The sequence below is a fragment of the Phascolarctos cinereus genome, unplaced genomic scaffold (assembly GCF_003287225.1).
Source record: "Phascolarctos cinereus isolate Bilbo 61053 unplaced genomic scaffold, phaCin_HiC Scaffold_1;HRSCAF=81, whole genome shotgun sequence".
Lineage (NCBI taxonomy): Eukaryota > Metazoa > Chordata > Mammalia > Diprotodontia > Phascolarctidae > Phascolarctos > Phascolarctos cinereus.
Window position 1 is genome coordinate 46,414,828 of NW_027555514.1, and position 18,589 is coordinate 46,433,416.

Sequence of the window (18,589 nt, forward strand, 5' to 3'; positions counted from 1 at the left end):
CTAAAAGGATGTCTACTCCAATTCTCTCCGAAAGCTAACTCAACCTTTAAGACTATGCTAGTCTGGTGGCCCTTCAAGTAGGCCCCTCTGACCTCACCAACACATAAAGAACCTTAGACGTATGGTTTGGTTTTGATGTCTGTGTCCCCAGTCATTAGCAAAATGACTATCACAGTAGGTGTTTAATAAATGCTTGTTGATTGGTAACAGTAGACACTGAATTAATGTTTATTGAACTTGATTTGGAATTGAATTTGGAACCCCTCATCCAGAACTTCTCCAACATGAGCTTGCACTATTTAGCTTTTTAGGGGTGTGTATGTGTGTGTGTGTGTGTGTGTGTGTGTGTGTGTGCGTGTGCGTGTGTGTGTGTGTGTGGTCTCCCAGAGAGAAGATACTGAAGTTTCATAGTCAGGATTCTTAACAAGATTATTATTTCCTTGAGGGCAACAACCTAATCTGTTTCTTTGAGTCCTTCATAACGCTTAGCACAATGCTATGGCAATAGCCTGCACTGTATAAATATTTGTGAAATGAATGAAATATATAAAAATAATAGCACAATTTTGTTACATCACCTTTTCACTCAGAATATCTAAATGTCAAGACTGCATGAGCAGAAGAGTCACAGAAACCTTATTTTTTTTTTCTTTTGGTCGATTAGTCACGTCCGACTCTTTGTGACCCCATTTGGGGTTTTCTCGGAAGAGATACTAGAGTGGTTTGCCATTTCCTTCTTCAGCTCATTTTACAGATGAGGAAACTGAGGCAAACAGGGTTAAGTGACTTGCCCAGGGTCACACAGCTAGTATGTATCTGAGGTCACATTTGAACTCAGGTCCTCCTGACTCCAGGGGTGGCACGCCAACTAGCTGCTCTGGGGGAGACATCAGAGAGTTATTAGTCATAATCTGAAAGGATTATAGAGCTAGAAAGGACCCAAGAAGCCATCTACTCCAATAGCTTTCATTTTACAGATGAGGAAACTCAGTCGCAGAAGATTGGGTGATTTGCCTTTCCCATCCTGGAGTAACCCCCAGGTTTCCCTGCCAGAGGAAGCAAGTGGAAAGGACAAGGAAAGCAACTAGGAGCTACCAGGCTCAGACAGGGTATATGTAGCAAGCAGAGAGGTGGCTGAGGGCACAGGCAGCTGGCTATGGCTTCACCCCTTCTACTGTAGGAGCTGCATCCCCTCCCATTGCAAAGGGAAGAGAGAGATGCCAGACACCAAGTCCCTAAAGGAGGAGGATTAGGGTCAACTGAAAAGGAATGTCCTGAGGGTCATGCATGTTAGCAAGCTTAGGACAGTGGAAGAGAACCAATACTACCTTCAAATCAGCATGTGTACCCACATTTTTCTTGGATTATAGAATCATAGAGATTTAGAACTAGAAGGAATTATAGAGTTCATCAAGTCCTGCCCACTTCTTTTACAAATGATGAAACTGAGGCTCTGAGAGGTAAGACCCAGAGAGACTTGCCCAAGGTCACATAGGCAGTACAGGTGTGTGGCAGAATTCAAATCCAGGTCTTCCTGATTCACACCACCTTAAGCCCACAAGTGAGGTCAAACCAGATTAAAACTAGTTAGCAAAATAAAAATATAATAGAACATATATAATGTTAAAGTGTGTTTTTCTAAATTAATCTGCAGCTTGCAGGATTTTTTTTTTACATATGGCTTTTTCTTTATGAATCTGACACCCCTGCAATACACCACACCCTTGCTCACTGATGCTTCAGGACTGGCCAATATTGAATGCTTTTGCCTTACTTCACTCAGAATCAGTACCCTTTCTAGTACCTCACAGGAAATTGTTGTTTCCTTGCAGACAGCCCATTGGCCACCTTCACAAAGGGTGCTACTACAATAGCTAGAAGAAAAGGGAAATACTTGCCTCTGGACAAAGTCTGGGCTGATGGCAGGAGCTGACTTGCCGGCAAAGACGTTTGCTTTAGAAGTGGCTCAAGGTAAGAGAGTGTGATTCCATTTCTAAACCAAGCTGTAGAGGAGGGTCGTTTGAGATGTTGAGTAATGCTGGTTTACCTTAAATGTCAAACAAGAGAGAAAACACCAAAACTGGTGGCTGGGAGCACTGAGGAACATTGCCAGCTAGGCCTAAGAGCCTGGGGCTTATTTTAGCATCTAGAGTATGTGGGATGCAAGAAGAAATAATGGGGTGTAATGGATAGAGCACTGGCCTGGAGAGGCAAAGGACCAGAGTTCAAATCCTGTCTCTGATACCTGCTTGATGCTGGGCAAATTATTTTGCCTTTCAATGCCCTAGGCAACAATAATAGTAGTAGTATATAAAAACATAATAATAATAATTTATAATAATACCTGCCTAGCATTTATACAACCGTTAAGACTTGCAAAGTGTTTTCAAGGCAGTAACTCATCTGATCTTCATGACAAAAGGTAGGGGATATGATTATCCCCATTTTACAGATGGTGGAAACTGAGGCTCAGTTTTGTGGTTACCCAGGGTCACACAGTAAATGAGGAAGGATTTGAACTCCTATCTTTCTGACTCCCACTATACCATGCTGTCCTGGAGGTTGTAGAACAGATGCTGATGGGTGTTACTCAAGGAAGTTCCTCACTGGGAGCTCCCTATGCCAATGAGATCATTGATCTGATACACACACACACACACACACACACACACACACACACACACACACACACACACATGCACGCACGCACGCACCATAAACCTAGGCACTCCTCACTTAATGAGCTGAGAATTGAGGCTCGAGAAGGTCTGGGGAGTTTCAGAGTTCCAACAGGTCATTGAAACTTTGCTATCTTACAAGGTAAATCAGAGGCAGAAATTGAGGGCAAAGAGGAAGAAGATGAGGATAGAAATTGAGGGCAGACTGTTCCCAGAGCACACAAGGAAACATCTAAGAAACTATTATCCTTCATGTTCAGGGGACCCATCAGATACCAAATCATATCTTGTGAAAATATCATGTTTAGGAAAGCCAAGATAAAATGCCACACTGAGGAAACAGGTAGAGAAATAATGGGGAGTTTGTATAAATACACAGTTACTGAAGAATGGACTGACATTTACTGGACCTATTTGGAAGTTTTTCTCCTCTACTTCCCCAGAGATCTGTCTGTTGTTCAAGGCTTGTCTCCCAGTCCCAGGTCCTAGCCCCTTCCTTTTCTAGGCTCCCCACTGTATTTTGGGTACCTATTTTATGCCACTCACCACAACTTGGGGTGGAGGCTAAAGCACTGGACACAGAGTCAGGAAATCTGAATTCTGATCCCTCCTCAGACATTTGCCAGCTGTGTGACCTTTGGTTAGTTACTTAACCTCTCTCAGTCTGATTCCCCATCTGCTAAAGGGGAATAATAATAACTAACATTTATATAGCACCTACTGTATGCCAGGAACCGTGCTAAGTGATTTACAATTATTACCTCATTTGATCCTCACAACAACCCTGGGAAGTAGATGTTGTTATTATCCCCATTTACAGATAATAATAATAATAATAATAATAATAATAATAATAATAATAATAATTTTTGTTGTTTAGTCATTTTCAGTTGTGTCCATTCAGTTGTGACCCCATTTGAGGTTTTCTTGGCAAAGATACTAGAGTGGTTTGCCATTTCCTTCTCTAGCTCATTTTACAGGTGAGGAAACTGAGGTAAACAGAGTTAAATGTCTTACCCAGGGTCACACAGCTGGTAAGAGTCTGAGGCTGGATTAGAACTCAGGAAGAGGAGTCTTCCTGACTCCAGGCCTGACACTCTATCCACTGTGCCACCTAGCTACCCTAATAATATAGCTAATTATAAAATGTATAATGCATTATTATATAATATATGCTACATTATATTATTATGTATGACATATAATATACATGTTATATATACTAATATATAGCATAATTATAATCAATAAATAGCTAATAATAATAGCTAACATTTATTAAGTACCTACTACGTGCCAGGCACTGTGCTAAGTGCTTTACACTTAGTATTTCATTTGATCCTCACAACAATTTTAGGAGGTCAGTGCTGGTATCATCCTCATTTTACAGATGAGGAAACTGAGGCAAACAGAAGTTATGTGATTTTTCCAGGGTCATGCAGCTACTAAGTTGGATTTGAACTCAGATATTCCTGACTCCTGGCCTGGCATTCTACCCACTGGACCACCTAACTGCCACTTATGCCATGTGGTTGATATGAGGATCAAATGAGATAATTCCTGCCATCTAAGAATTACTATACTTCAGTCTTGAAGGAAGCCACAGAAGCTAAGAGAAGGGAGGCAAAGGGGCAGAGCATTCTAGGCCCGGGGAAGCCGAGATGAGAGATGGAGAGTCATGTGAGAGGCACAAATAGGTTAGTGTGGTTTCCTAAGGTTGTTACGAAGAAAGTGCCAAGGAAACCAGACAACACTCTAGAAATATGGGTTACTGTTTCTCTCATCACCTCACTTTATTTCTCCCACGCCATCCAAAGTTAATTGAGGAGGTAACCAAAAATAACCGGACATTGAATCTGGCCCTTCTTGGCTCTCTGGCTTACTTCACTACCCACCCTGATTGAAGAGGGGGATAAAAGGACATGAGAAGCAACCCAAAGAGGGGGAAATTAGAGGTGCTCTAGGTCACACCCTAAATTACTCAGCCCTGATTAAACATGTCTCCCTCTACTGTGCTAGAGTCTTACTAGGTAAGAGCGAATGGATTCACAGGGTGATCAGAAGAATAAAAACGGGCAGGACATTAGCATTTGGTTAGTATACTATCAGCCTGGAGTTGGAGTGGCCGTCCCCTGGCTCCGGGGCAGTCTGGTCCGCTCACTCCCTCCATGCCACCCTTCTGACATTCCCATTAAGGTTTAATCTTCCCATGCCCAGATGTGGTCCGAACTGACTTTCTAGATAGACCCTTTCCTCACCAACCCTCAAGCAAACCTCAAATCATTCATAGCTTTCCAACTAATAGGAGCCCAAATTAATAATATTTTAGCCTTACTAATGTAAGACCTGGTACTGCTAAGTCAAATACACAGTTTAATGACCTTTTGGGCATGCTTCCAAATTGCTTTCCAGAACGGCCAGACTGATACACAGCTCCGCCAACCATGAATTAAGGGGCCCTTTTGAGGGCAGCCTTCTAACATTTGTCATTTTCCACCTTGATTAGCTCTGACAATTTAATGGATGAGGTGGAACATCAAAGTTACTTTAATTTGCATTTCTCTAATTATTAGCGAATCTGCAGCATTTTTTCATCTGGCCAGAGATAGCTTGGATTTCTTCATTTGAGTGCTGCATGTTCATATCCTTTTACCAGTTATCACTTGGGGACATTTGAATCATTTCCTTAAATGACTTGGAAATGGGGCTCCTGCTTTTCAATCAACTTGCTTGTCACAGAGAGGTCATAGGCACTTTCTCCAGTGCATTTGTGAGTAAATAGGATTACTCACTAAGGCTTCTCCTCTGGTCCAGCCCTCCCTAGTTTCTCCAGCCCTCAGAACCCAGATTCGTACAGACCCTCTTCAACATTCCCACTTTATTTTCCTTGAACCCTCAAAATAATAGAAATGAGTCATATTTATGAGGCATTTTACTCAAAATATCCCTCTGGAGGAGGGGGCACAAATATTTTTATCCTTATTTCATAAATGAGGATCCCAGAGGGTAAGGAGTCAAACCCAGGTCTTCTGAGTCTAAGGTCAGAGCTATTTCCACAGCCATCATAGACAACGATAGACATGACCAATTAAAGGGGTATTTCATATGATCAAGGATTTAGAGTTGGAAAGGACCTTTGAGGTTGTCAAGTCCAACCCCTCATTTTACAGATGAGGGAAACTGAGTCACAGAGAGGTTAATCAATTTACCAAGGATTGAACAGTTAGTTAGATTGAACAAGTATCTGAGGCAGGGTATAAGCCTGGCTCTTCATGACTCTAAGATCATCATAATCCTAGTCTACCATGCTAATTTGCAAGGATGGAGCTTGACATAGTGAGTAAAGAACCTACTTCAGACATAGGAAGACTTGAGTTCAAGATACACTTCAATCAATCAATGAATAAACATTTATTAAGCCCATACTATGTGCCAGGCACTAGGCTAGGCTCTGGGGATATAAAAGGAGGCAAAAGACTCTACCTGCTCACAACCTAATAGAAGCGACAACATGCAAAATATTACAAACAATATATACAGAATAAAGAGGAAATAATTAATAATTAAGAAGGCTTGGGAAAGGCTTCCTGTAGAAGGTGGGACTTTGTTGTTGTTCAGTCATTTTAGTTGTGTCTGACTCTTCATGACCTCATTTGGGGTTTTTTGGTAAAGATACTGGAGTGGTTTGCCATTTCCTTCTCCAGCTTATTTTACAGATGAAGAAACTGAGGCAACCAGGGTTGAGTGACTTGCCCAGGGCCACACAGCTAGTAAGTGTCTGAGGTCAGAATGAACTCACAAAGATGAGTCTCTCTAACCTCAGGCACTCTATCCACTGCGTCACCTAGCTTCCCCTCAATCAGACATATTCAATTCAATTAAATAAAAATCTGTTAAGTGCAAGGCACTGTAGTGGGCCCTGATTGGGGCTAGGCCCTTCCTGGCTTTAGGAAGCAAAGATTAAGTCCTAATTTTAGAAACTGCACCACAATTTGATCTCTGTGGGTTGAAAAATGAAATAATTTTTACATAATCACAAGGTGTACAAAGCAACTGACTAGTAAACAAGTATCAGCTCTATGTGTACGTATTTGGAGGTGGGGAAAAGTGTCAGGTCTTTGGGTGGGTGGGAACCAAATGTTCTGAGGGAGTTTAGGTCTGGGTTGTTCCCTGGGTTTCTAAGGTCAACCTGCATGTGGTGTATTTTGGAAAAGTGAAGGCAAGCATGAAGACACAACGTCAATCAATCAATAATCAATCAATAAACATTTATCAAGCATCTGCTATGTGCCAGGGAGCATGCTAAGTGCTGGCCATAGAGAAAGAGGCATAAGACGTTCCCTCCCTCAAGGAGCTTACAATCTAACGGGGGAGACAGCAAGTAAAGGAATACGTACAAACAAGCTCTCTCCATATATAGGATAAATAGGAAATAATTAATAGAGGGAAGGCATGGAATTAAGAGGGGTTGGGGAAGGATTCTGGGAAAACAGGGAATTTAATTTGGACTCAAAGGAAGTCAGAGTCAGTAGTCAGAGTGGAGAAGGAGAGTATTCCAGGCATGCGAAGCAGAAAAAATGCCCAGAGCTGAGATAGGGAGTGTCTTGTTTGTAGAACAGCCAGGATTGAAGAGAATGTGACCCAGGAGTTAAGGTGGAAGAAGCCTGGAAAGGAAGGAGAGGGCTAGATTATGAAGGGTTTAGAATGCCAAGCAGAGCATTTTGTATTCAATCCTGGGGGTAATGGGGTGCCACTAGAGTTTATTGAGGGTGGGGGATGACATAATGGGACCTGCACTTTAGGAAAATCGCTTAAGTGACTAATTGGGAGGATGGATTGGAGTGGGGAGAGAACTGAGGAAGGCAGACCTACCAGCAGATATTACAGTAGTCTAGGTGTGAGGTGATGAAGGGCTGTCCTAGGAGAGGTGATGGTGTTAGAGGAGAGAAGAGAGTGAGTTCAAAAGATTTTGCAAAGGTGAAATCATCAGGGCTTGGAAACAACTTGCATATGGGGGTGAGAGATAGTGAGGAGTCCAGGACTCCTAGGTTGTGAGCCTGAGGCACTGGGGGGATGGTGGTGCTCTCTACAGTAATAGAAAAGGAATGAGGTGGGGAGAGAGCTTAGGGGAAAAGATACTGAGTTCTGTTTTACTCATATTGAGTTTAAGGTGTCTACTGGACATCCTGTTTGAAATGTCTGAAAGGCAGGTAGAGATGTGAGATTGGGGAAGGATAGGTAGATTTGGGAATCATTATCATAGAGAATCATTATCATAAACATTACCATAAATGCATGGGAGCTGAAGAGATCACCAAGTGAGGTGGTATAGAGGAGAAAGAGAAGAGGGCCCAGGCCAGAACCCTGAGGGACACCCATGGTTAGAGGGAGTGACCTGGAAGAGCATTTGACAAAGGAGACAGAGAAAGAGTTATCAAAGAGGAAAAACCAAGAAAGGTGTCCCAAAAATCTAGAGAGAAGAGGGTCTCGAGGAAGAGAATATGATCAGTGATGTGGAAGGCTGCAGAAAGGTCAAGAACAGTGAGTTTTGAGGAAAGACCACTGGATTTGGCAACTGAGAGATCACTAGTAACTTTGCAAAGGGCAGTTTCATTGGAATAATAAGGTTGGAAGTCAGATTGTAAGGGGTTAAGAACAGAGTAGAGAGTTAAGAGAGAAAGTAGAGGTGGCTCTTGCCAAAAGGTTCTCTCTCAGGGAAAAGTCAATCACTAGGTAAGTTCAGGTCTGGACTTAAAAAAAAAATCACTGCATAGAAATGGATTATGGGAAACTTGACCCACAAAATTATTCTCTAGGTTAGGCACCGAGTACATGGACTCTTCTGTCAACGGCTCTTCTTTTAGAAAACATTAAAAAGATGATGTATTGATTGATTTCATTGAAGTGTTTTTTCTCCCTCCCTTAATCTTTGTCACATGGGACGGCTTTTGTATTCAGAATTTAATGTTGTGTTATAAATAAAAGACATAAGTAAAACAAAGCTTTTATGAAAGAAAAACGCCAAAAAATACATACAACAGCAGGTAAGTAAGGGGAAGTAGGTTTTGCCACTTGTATTGAACTTAGTCAAAATGAGTATCGTGAAGGATAGGGAGAAGTTGTCTTGGGGCTGAATTATGTGAACTGGCTTTCTGCTTGGGGCAAACGGTCTACAAGGGTCAAGGAATTAGCTTCTCCTGATACCCCAGGAGATGGAACAAGATAGAGTCTCCACTACAGAAGGTTTAAGGGGTGCAGCCCACTTCTGAGAGAGTCAGGGTTCAGTTAAGGTGAAGAATGGGAGAGAACACTCAGAGAAAAGGGATGCCGAAGGCCGTGCTGTTTACCCAAAAAGAAAAGAAAGGCAGATCTTACAATTGCTTTTAATTTTTTTTTTCCTTTAACAAGTATTATTATCTCTCCCTCCTCCCCCCACATCTTTCACTTGATGGATATAATGGACTAAATATGCAGAAGGAGACGTACATTTTTTGGATGTGACCAACATGGGAATCTGTTTTGCTTGACTAGGTGTATTCATGAGGATTACTTTTAAGGACTTAAGTACAAAACTGGGATTTTGACCTAACTTGCAACTTGTCCTGAGAGCAATCTTGGTCAGCTATAGAATTCTGCCCTTTCTGCTGGCTAACGTGATTGTTATTTTATTTCCTCAGTTACCTCTCTTTCACCATGACTGAAACAAGCTTTGAAACAACCACATTTATGTACAGCTATGAAAACTTTCCCATCGCCTGTGACCAGAGGAATGTCTTGGATTTCGGGATCATCTTCCTACCCACTCTTTACTCCCTTGTCTTTGCCTTTGGCCTGGTGGGGAACATGCTGGTGGTCCTTGCACTCACCAACAGCGGCAAACATAAAAGCATCACAGACATTTACCTCCTCAACTTGGCATTATCTGACCTGCTCTTTGTCACCACCCTTCCCTTCTGGACCCACTACGTGCTAAATGAGCACGGCTTCAACAATGCCTTATGCAAGCTCATCACTGCCTTCTACTTCATTGGCTACTTCAGCGGCATCTTCTTTATCACTATCATAAGCATTGACAGATATGTGGCGATAGTCCTGGCAGCCAACTCCCTCAATAGCAGGACAGTCCAACATGGCGTCGTAGTCAGTCTTGGCATCTGGACGACGGCCATCCTCGTTGCAACCCCCCAGTTCATGTTCACTGAACAAGTGGATAATGAGTGTCTGCCTAATTACCCTGACGTTCTTCAGGATATCTGGCCTGTGCTCCAGAATGTGGAAACAAATTTCCTTGGCTTCATGGTCCCACTTCTCATCATGTGCTACTGTTATTTTGGGATCATCCGGACAATATTTTCTTGCAAAAACCACAAAAAAGCAAGGACGATCAAGCTGATATTGGTGGTGGTAATTGTCTTTTTCCTCTTCTGGACACCTTACAATGTGATGATCTTCCTGGAAACACTCAAATACTACAACCTCTTTGATAGTTGTGAGTTGAAGAAGGACCTAAGGCTTGCCATGAACGTGACAGAAACAATTGCCTTCATCCACTGCTGCCTCAATCCCTTCATCTATGCTTTTGCTGGCGAAAAATTCAGGAAATACCTTTACCATTTATATAGGAAATGCCTGTCCATCCTGTGTAGTCATGATGCCCGCTCTCAGTTCCTATCCCCTGACGCTCACAAGCGAGAAAGTACCATCGTAAGTGCCAGTGTTACGAGCTACACAAGTGAGGGAGACGGTTCGATCCTTCTCTGAAAGGCACCACAGAGCAGTCTCTCTAAGGTGAGCTGCACAAGAGTGGGAGAAGGAGAAACATTCATTGGGTCCCCCTAGGAAGCCACCTTATGTATAGAGAAGAGCAATAATACCTGTTCACAACTCTTGGGAAAATGGAGACTGGCAGAGATAGAGTGTCTCAGTCCTACCGTGCATGCCTGCTTACTCCCAGGCTCTCCCCTCTTCAGTAATGCCTATGCACTTCCACCACATGAAACAGCACTGTCACACGCCATTCCCTTATTAAAGAAACTCTAAGCGCTCCAGTTTGCCTACCCAACCAAATGACTCCTTTTTCAAGCTCTCAAGGTCCTCCAAAGGATCTGTTCCCACTTTCATGATGCAAACTAATTTTCCATCACCCTCCAACATAGCCTGGGGCAGTGTGGTGTAGTAGATAGAGCCTTGGAGGCAGAAAGCCCTGGCTTTGAATCTCACTTTGGAGGCTTTTGAGCTATGTGATTAAGAGTGGGTCATTTAAAGTCTCTGAGACTCTACTGCTCCAACTGTAAAATGGGTGTGAGAAAAGCTCCATTATCTAACACACAGGATTTTGAGAGTCAAATGAGATCAGTCATATAGATTGCACCAGTAAACCTATCGATAAATATTTAGATAAATTATTATTATGAACACATCCATGTAATGTCATGCATCTCCTCATTGTACCATCTATAAACCATGCCTATTTCCACTTCCATTACTTGGTTGATAATATTTGTAAAATGTCTTTCCTACTCCACTCTGAGTATCTGAATCCTCCTTCCAAATGGTCATTTTTTGGCCACTTCAGCCCATGACAGTCTTTGCCTCCCCTGGGCACTTAACGCTCCTACTTCCTTGGTGAAATACTTTGCTTTCTCCTTTTTTTTTTTACTTGTTTGTTTGGCCTCCCAAGCTACGTAAGTTCCTTGAGGGCAAAGATAGGTACTCAGCTCCAATCTAAGGACAGAACACATGCTCCATAAAGACTTCTTACTTGATTTACTAATGCATACTTTCATCTAGATCTTCTAACCTGACTCTTGGGACTTTTTCTTTGGGAGGTTAAGTGACTTGCCTAGGGTCACACAGCTAGTAAGTGTCTGAGACTGGATTTGAACTCAGGTCTTCTTGACTCCAGGGCCAGGTGCTCTACATTTCACCACCTAATTGCCCCTCTGAGACCTTTTCAAAGAAAGAAAGCCCAGTTCTTCTAGGACTAATAAGTATCAAAGGTGGGATATGAACTCAGGTCTGTCCTGACCCCAAGTCCAGCATTCTAACCACTACTTCAAGTGACTCACTTTACAGACAGTGTAACGAAGGCCCAGAGAGTTTATGTGGCTACGTGGCCAGAAAGTGGCAGAACTGGAATTATGAGACCACACAGCTACAGAAATGGTGGAACTGGAGTGCAAAGTTAGAGCAATGGACGCTAAACCCAGCGCCATTTTCATTTCATAAATAAATCATTTCTCATTCTCCACTAATAGCCGGCCTTTTCCTTTATACATTTGATATATGTGTGAATATTGAGAAATTATGGTTGGGGGTGTGGTGGGGTAAGAACTCCTTGGTGGGGTTGTCAAGGGTTCTTGACTCTCCAAGTTAACTAGGAATTACACCTGGTTTTCCTTGGAATACTTGTAGACTTGTGATACAGTCAACTTCTTAGCACAGTGCCTGGTACATAGTAATCGTTTAATTGAAGTCAAAGTCAGATTTACTCAGCACAGTAAAATGGTTGTTGAATTGAATTAGTTGAATATAAGATGTTTCCAGACACTCCTGCCAGCCTTTAAGAAGCAATTGGTTCAGAACTGTGAAATCACTGAGCAGAATCTAGTTCACAACTAGACTTAAAAGAATGAGAACACATTCTTTTTTTTCGTTTGTTTGTTAAAGAATAAACAGTCAAGGGGACCCAAGCCCTTGCTTCCCAGAAAAAAATGTTATATTTATACCATGGGAAAACTACTTTTAAAAAGTGCTGAATGGGGTGCAATAGGAAGGGGGGGAAAGGAAGTCCTTCAGAAGCCAAAACTTCGAACAGGTTGGTGTTGAAATATGTAAATAACAAAAAACCAAATCTCCCTATCTACCTATCCATCAATTTATTATCTATCACCTATCGATCCACCTATACATCTATCTGTCTGTCTGTCTATCTATCTATCTATCATCTCCCAGTAAATTCTTCATAAGCATGGCCAGGCTTCAGGGGTTAATGCAAGGGTGGGGAACCTGCAGCCTCAAGGCCACATGTGGCCCTCAAGGTCCTCAAGTGCGGCCCTTTTGACTGACTTCAAACTTCACAAAACAAATCCCCTTAACAAAAGGATTTGTTCTGTAAATCTTAGACTCAGTCAAAAGGCCGCACCTGAGATTTTGTTACTATTTTGTTACAGTTAATATATACTTTTTTTCTTCTAAAAACATCAAAGACAATGGAAGTTAATGTTTTTTCATGTAATTAATTTTTTTTCCAAAATTTTGTTTGTATCATAATGTGTTTAATGATGTTTACTAGGTTACTAATAAAAATTATCTTGGGGGGTAAAAAGTGATGTCTAGCTTTAATAACTTTTAAATTTGTCAAAGTATGAAGGAGGTTAAGAAGGGGAAGAAATACTATAATAAGAAAAAATAATAAAGAGTAAAAGTTTCTATGGTAAATAACAATATTTGAAAAGGAAAGAAGAAGCTCTTGTTAAAACAGATTGGTTTTGATATTGGTGGGATGTTTGTAGGCCATTAAGAATACCTTGTAAATCTTTTGTACTTATGAGCCTTGGCTTCTTAATCATCTGTTTACCTGTATTTCTTGAATATGAAGTAAATAAAATCTGGAAATTTTTGGACTCAAGTTAATTTTTAAATACCAGAGTCACTGCTGTATCCTGCTGGGCAAGGCAGAGTACCAGGGATCCAGTCTGTAATTATGGGGAGGGGCAATCAGTTAAGAGGCACGGAGAACAGGACAGAACTAGTCATCAGGTCTCAGCCATGGCCAAAGGAGATCGATTCACAGCAACTCAGTGGAGGGCATGCGGGGATGAGGGAGAGGGGAACATTGTTGGAAAGTGCCTACCAGAGTGAAAACAACCAGAATTAAATGGGAACCAAGAAAACAAGGGTGGAATGTAGCACCTTCACTGAGTCTTGGAGGAGCATGGAGATTCCAAGAAGTGGAGGGGAGAAGGGTGCGGCCATTCTAAGTATGGGGGACACAAGATCACAGAGGTGGAAGATGGGCTGTGCCTAACAGCCAGCAGATAAATCAAGCTTGATTGCAGAGTAGGAGGTGGGGAGTAGGGCGCAACAACACTGGGAAGGCATGAAGAGATATAAATGCTAAATGGAGGGTCTGACATCTGATTCTAGGGAGTCACTGGAGTTTATGGAGCAGGGGATAAAATGATCAGGACTGTATGGAGGATGGACTGGAGTGGATAGAGGTGAGGAAGGGAGATCAATTAGGAAAGTATTACAATGGTTTGGCAGACAGATAATAAGGGCCCAAAGTAAGGTGATGGCTGTGTGCATGGAAAGGAGCAGATTTATGTGAGAGACGTTGGACACAGAGAGAGAGACAGAGACAGAGAGAGAGACAGACAGACAGAAAGAGAGTCAGACAGACAGAGAGAAAGAGAGACAGAGAGACAGAAAGAGAGAGAAACAAGATTTGTTGACTAAAAAGATAACTGTGTGGGTTGAATGAGAATGGCTGTGTGCATGGAAAGGAGCAGATTTATGGAGAGACATTGGACAGAGAGAGAGAGACAGAGACAGAGAGAGACAGACAGACAGAAAGAGAGACAGACAGACAGAGAGAAAGAGAGACAGAAAGAGAGAGAAACAAGACTCGTTGACTAAAAAGACAGCTGTGTGGGTTGAATGAGAACGACAAGTGAAGGATTATCCGGAGTCTGAACCTTGGTAACTAGAAAAAAGGTAGTTCCCTCTGCAGTAATAGGGAAGTTCAGAAGAGAGATAGGTTTCGTGGAAAAGAAAATGAGTTATTCTTTGGACAACATGTTGGTTTTGAGATATCTCTTGGTTTTGAGATATCTCTGGGACATCTGCTTGGAAACACGAAGTAAGTAACTTATGTTGTGAGATTGGGTTTAGAAGACAGACTAGGATTTTAATTATGTGTGTATACACATATGTGTACACACACATACCTATATACATATACACATGTGTATATGTATGTATGTATATGTGTATATATGTATGCATATGTAGAAATGTATATACATATAAATATATATATGTATATGCATGTGTGTATATGTATGTGTGTATGCATGTATGTATGTATGTATGTGTGTGTGTATAGATAGATAGATAGATAGATAGATAGATAGATAGATAGATAGATAGATAGATGCGATTCAACTGCTTAGAGATGCTGATTAAACCTGTAAGAGTTGATGAAGTCACAAAAGAGAGAGCATAAAGTAGAGAGAGAAGAGAGCAGGGGCTCCAAGACACAGCCTTGAGGGTGGAGACTGTCTCAGCAGGTACTTAATAAATGTTGACTGATTGATTAAAAAGGAAATGAAGGAAAGGCGGGAGGACAACTACGAGAGATCAGTATCAATGAACACTAGAAAGCTGAGAAGCTCCAGGAGGAAAGGGTGGTCAACAGGGTCAAATACTGAAGAGTGGTCAAGGAAGACCAGGATCAGGAAGGGACCTTAGAACTGGTGATTAGTAGTTGTTGGCTATTTTGGAGAGAGCAGTTTCAGTTTAGTGATGATGTCAGAAGCCAGATTTCAGGGGGTTAAGAAGAGAGTGAGTCAGGGGCAGCTGGGGGCGCAGTGGATAGAGCACCGGCCCTGGATTCAGGAGGACCCAAGTTCAAATCCAGCCTCAGACACCTAATACTTACTAGCTGTGTGACCTTGGGCAAGTCAGTTAACCCCATGGCCTAGCCAAAAAAAAAAAAAGAAGAAGAGAGTGAGAGAAAAGGAAACAGAGGCACCAAGTATAGCCAGTTCTGGGGGGGGGGTGTAAATGTGCGTGTGTGTGTGTGTGTGTGTGTGTGTGTGTGTGTGTGTGTGTATGTGTGTGTATGTGTTTGTAAATGTGCATGTGTATCTGAGCCTGGGACTCTTTCTCCCTAAGACTCGGATGCCTTCAAGTCAGTCAATGGCTCAAGAGTTGGTCACATGAATGGAAGGGAATGGTGATCCTGTGACCCTTTTCTCTCTTGCTATGATTATCACCTCCCAGGTAAAGAGTATTAGCTCTATCTGACCTTTAGCCAGTAGAGTATAATGTATCCTCCCCATCTAAGGAATTACACCCCCCATCTTAAATCAAATTCTCTCCCTCACTCTGTTCCACCCCCTTCCCCACCTACTGAGAAGGCAGCAATATGATATCGATTATACATGTGAAATCATGCAAAACATATTTCCTTATTAGCCATATCACAAAAAAAAACCAAGAAAAATATAGTGAGAAAATTATGCTTCAGTTTGTACTCAGTTCATCAGTTGTGTCCCTGGTGGTGGACAGCATTATTTTTTTTTCATTATGAGCTTCTTTGGAATTGTCTTGGATCATTGCACTGATCAGAACAGCTAAGTCTTTCACAGCTGATCATCATCACAACATTGCTGTTACTATGCACAATAACATATTCATTTTGCATCACTTCATTTAGGTGTTGCCATGTTGTTGTTTTTCTGAAGCCACCCCCTCATCATTTCTTATAGCACAGTAATATTCCATCACAATTACATTATACAACTTGTTCAGCCATTCCCCAATTGATGAACATCCCCTCAGTTTCCAATTCTTTGCCACCACAAAGAAGCTGCTATCAATATTTTCTTACATATAAGTTTTTTTTCCCCCTTTTTCTTTGATCTCTTTGAGATACAGACCTAGTAGTGGTACTGCTGGGCCAAAGGATATGCACCATTTTATAGTCGTTCAGGCATAGTTCCAAATTGCTTCCCAGAATGGCTGGACCAGTTCATATCTCTGCCAACAATGCATTAGTGTATTTATTTTTCCCTCATATCCTCCAGCATTTATCATTTCTGATAGGTGTGAGATAGTACCTCAGAGTTGTTTTAATTTGTATTTCTCTAATCAATAGGGATTTAGAGAATTTTTTCATATGACTATAGATAAGCTTTGATTTCTTCTTCTTCTTCTTCTTCTTCTGGTGAGGTAATTGGGGTTAAGTGACTTGCCCAGGGTCACACAGCTAGTAAGTGTTATGTGTCTAAGGCCACATTTGAACTCAGGTCCTCCTGACTCCAGGGCCAGTGTTCTATCCACTGCGTCACCTAGCTGCCCCAATTTCTTCTTCTGAAAATTGTCTGTTCATATCCTTTGACCATTTAACAATTGGGGAATGCCTCTCATTTTCACACACATGACTCAGTTCTATACTCAGTATACATTAGAGAAATGAGGTCTTTATCAGAGAAACTTGCTGTAAAAAGTTTTGATATTACTTCATTGTCTATGGTACTGTTTAGCAAAATAGAGTTTTGCTTCTGCTTTGTCTGAGACCATAATTGCTACCCCTGCCTTTTTTAAACTTCAACTGAAGGATAATAGAGTCTGATTCAGCCCTTTATTTTAACTGTCTGTGTGTCTTTCTGTTTCAAGTATGTCTTTTGTTAATAACATATAGTTGGGTTCTGGTTTCTAATTCATTCTGCTATCTGCTTCCATTTTACTATCTGCTTCCATTTTATGGGTAAGCTCACTCCATTCACATTCACAATTATGATTTCTAATTGTGTATTTCCCTCCATCCTATTTTCTTCTGTTTCTCTCTCTCTCTCCTCTCTCTCTCTCTCTCTCTCTCTCTCTCTCTCTCTCTCTCTCTCCTCTCTCTCTCTCTCTCTCTCTCTCTCTCTCTCTCTCTCTCTCTCTCTCTCTCTCTCTCCTGTCCCTCCTCAAAAGTCTGTTTTGTTTCTAACCACTGCATCCCTTAATCTGCCCTCTCTTTTATCACCTCCCCTGTCCCCTTTTCTCTTATCCTCTTATCCCTCTATTTGCCTACTGGGTAAGTTGTATTCTCTCTTTGAATCAATTCCAATGAGAATGAGGTTCAAACATTGCCCCCCTTTCTTCTCCACTGTAAAAGCTCTTCTTTGTGCACCTCTTTTATGAGACAAAAATTTCCCCATTCTATCTATCCCTTCCTTCTTCTCCCAGTGCATCCCTCTTTCTTACCCCTTCATATTTTTTTTCGAAGATCATTCCAACATAATTGACTCACATTGATACCCTCCATCTACATAGATACCTTCTAATTGCCCTTCTACTGATAGAGTTCTTGGGAGTTATATTCATCATCTTCTCACATAGGAATGTAAACAGTTTAACTTTATTGAGTCCCTTATGATTACTCTTTCATGTTTACCTTTTTATACTTCTCTAGAATTTTGTGCTCGAATGTCAAATTTTCTACTCAACTCTGATCTTTTCATCAGGCACACTAGAAAGTTCTTCATTTCATCAAAGATCCCTTTTCCCCTCTGAACGATCACACTCAGTTTTGCTGGGTAGGTTATTCTTGGTTAAATCCTAGCTCCCTTGCCTCCTAGAATATCATTTTCTAAGCCCTATGATCCTTTAACACATACGGAAGTTGCTAAACCTTGTGTAATCCTGACCTTGGCTCCATGATATTTGAACTGTTTCTTTCTGGCTGCTTGAAGAATTTTTTTCTTTGACCTGGGAATTCTGGAATTTGGCTATAATATTTCTCAGAGTTTTCATTTTGGGTTCTCTTTTAGGAAGTGATCAGTGGATTCTTTGAATTTCTATTTTACCCTTTGGATCCGAGATATTAGAGCACTTTTCCTTTATAATTTCTTGAAATATGATGTCTAGGCTTTTTCTTTGATTATGGCTTTCAGGTAGTCCAATAATTCTTAAATTATCTCTCTTGAATCTATTTTCCAGATCAGTTGTTTTTCCAATGAGATAGTTCACATTTTCTTCTATTTTTAAAAAAATGTCTTTTGGCTTTGTTTTGTTGCTTCTTGATGCCTCATAGAGTCACTAGCTTCCACTTGCCTGATTCTAATTTTTAAGGAATTATTTTCTTCAATGAGAGTTTGTACCTCCCTTTCCATTTGACCAATTCTGTTTTCAAGGTA

General features: G+C 41.3%; 1 protein-coding gene across 1 annotated transcript; it reads left to right on the forward strand.

Moving 5' to 3' along the window:
- Window positions 1–1,856: 1,856 nt before the first annotated feature.
- On the forward strand, window positions 1,857–13,303 carry CX3CR1 (C-X3-C motif chemokine receptor 1). The gene is made up of 2 exons (XM_020987395.2): window positions 1,857–1,971; window positions 9,356–13,303. Exon 2 carries the CDS (start codon window positions 9,372–9,374, stop codon window positions 10,437–10,439), a length of 1,068 nt encoding a protein of 355 aa, XP_020843054.1. The 5' UTR covers window positions 1,857–1,971; window positions 9,356–9,371; the 3' UTR covers window positions 10,440–13,303.
- The last annotated feature ends 5,286 nt before the right edge of the window (window positions 13,304–18,589 follow it).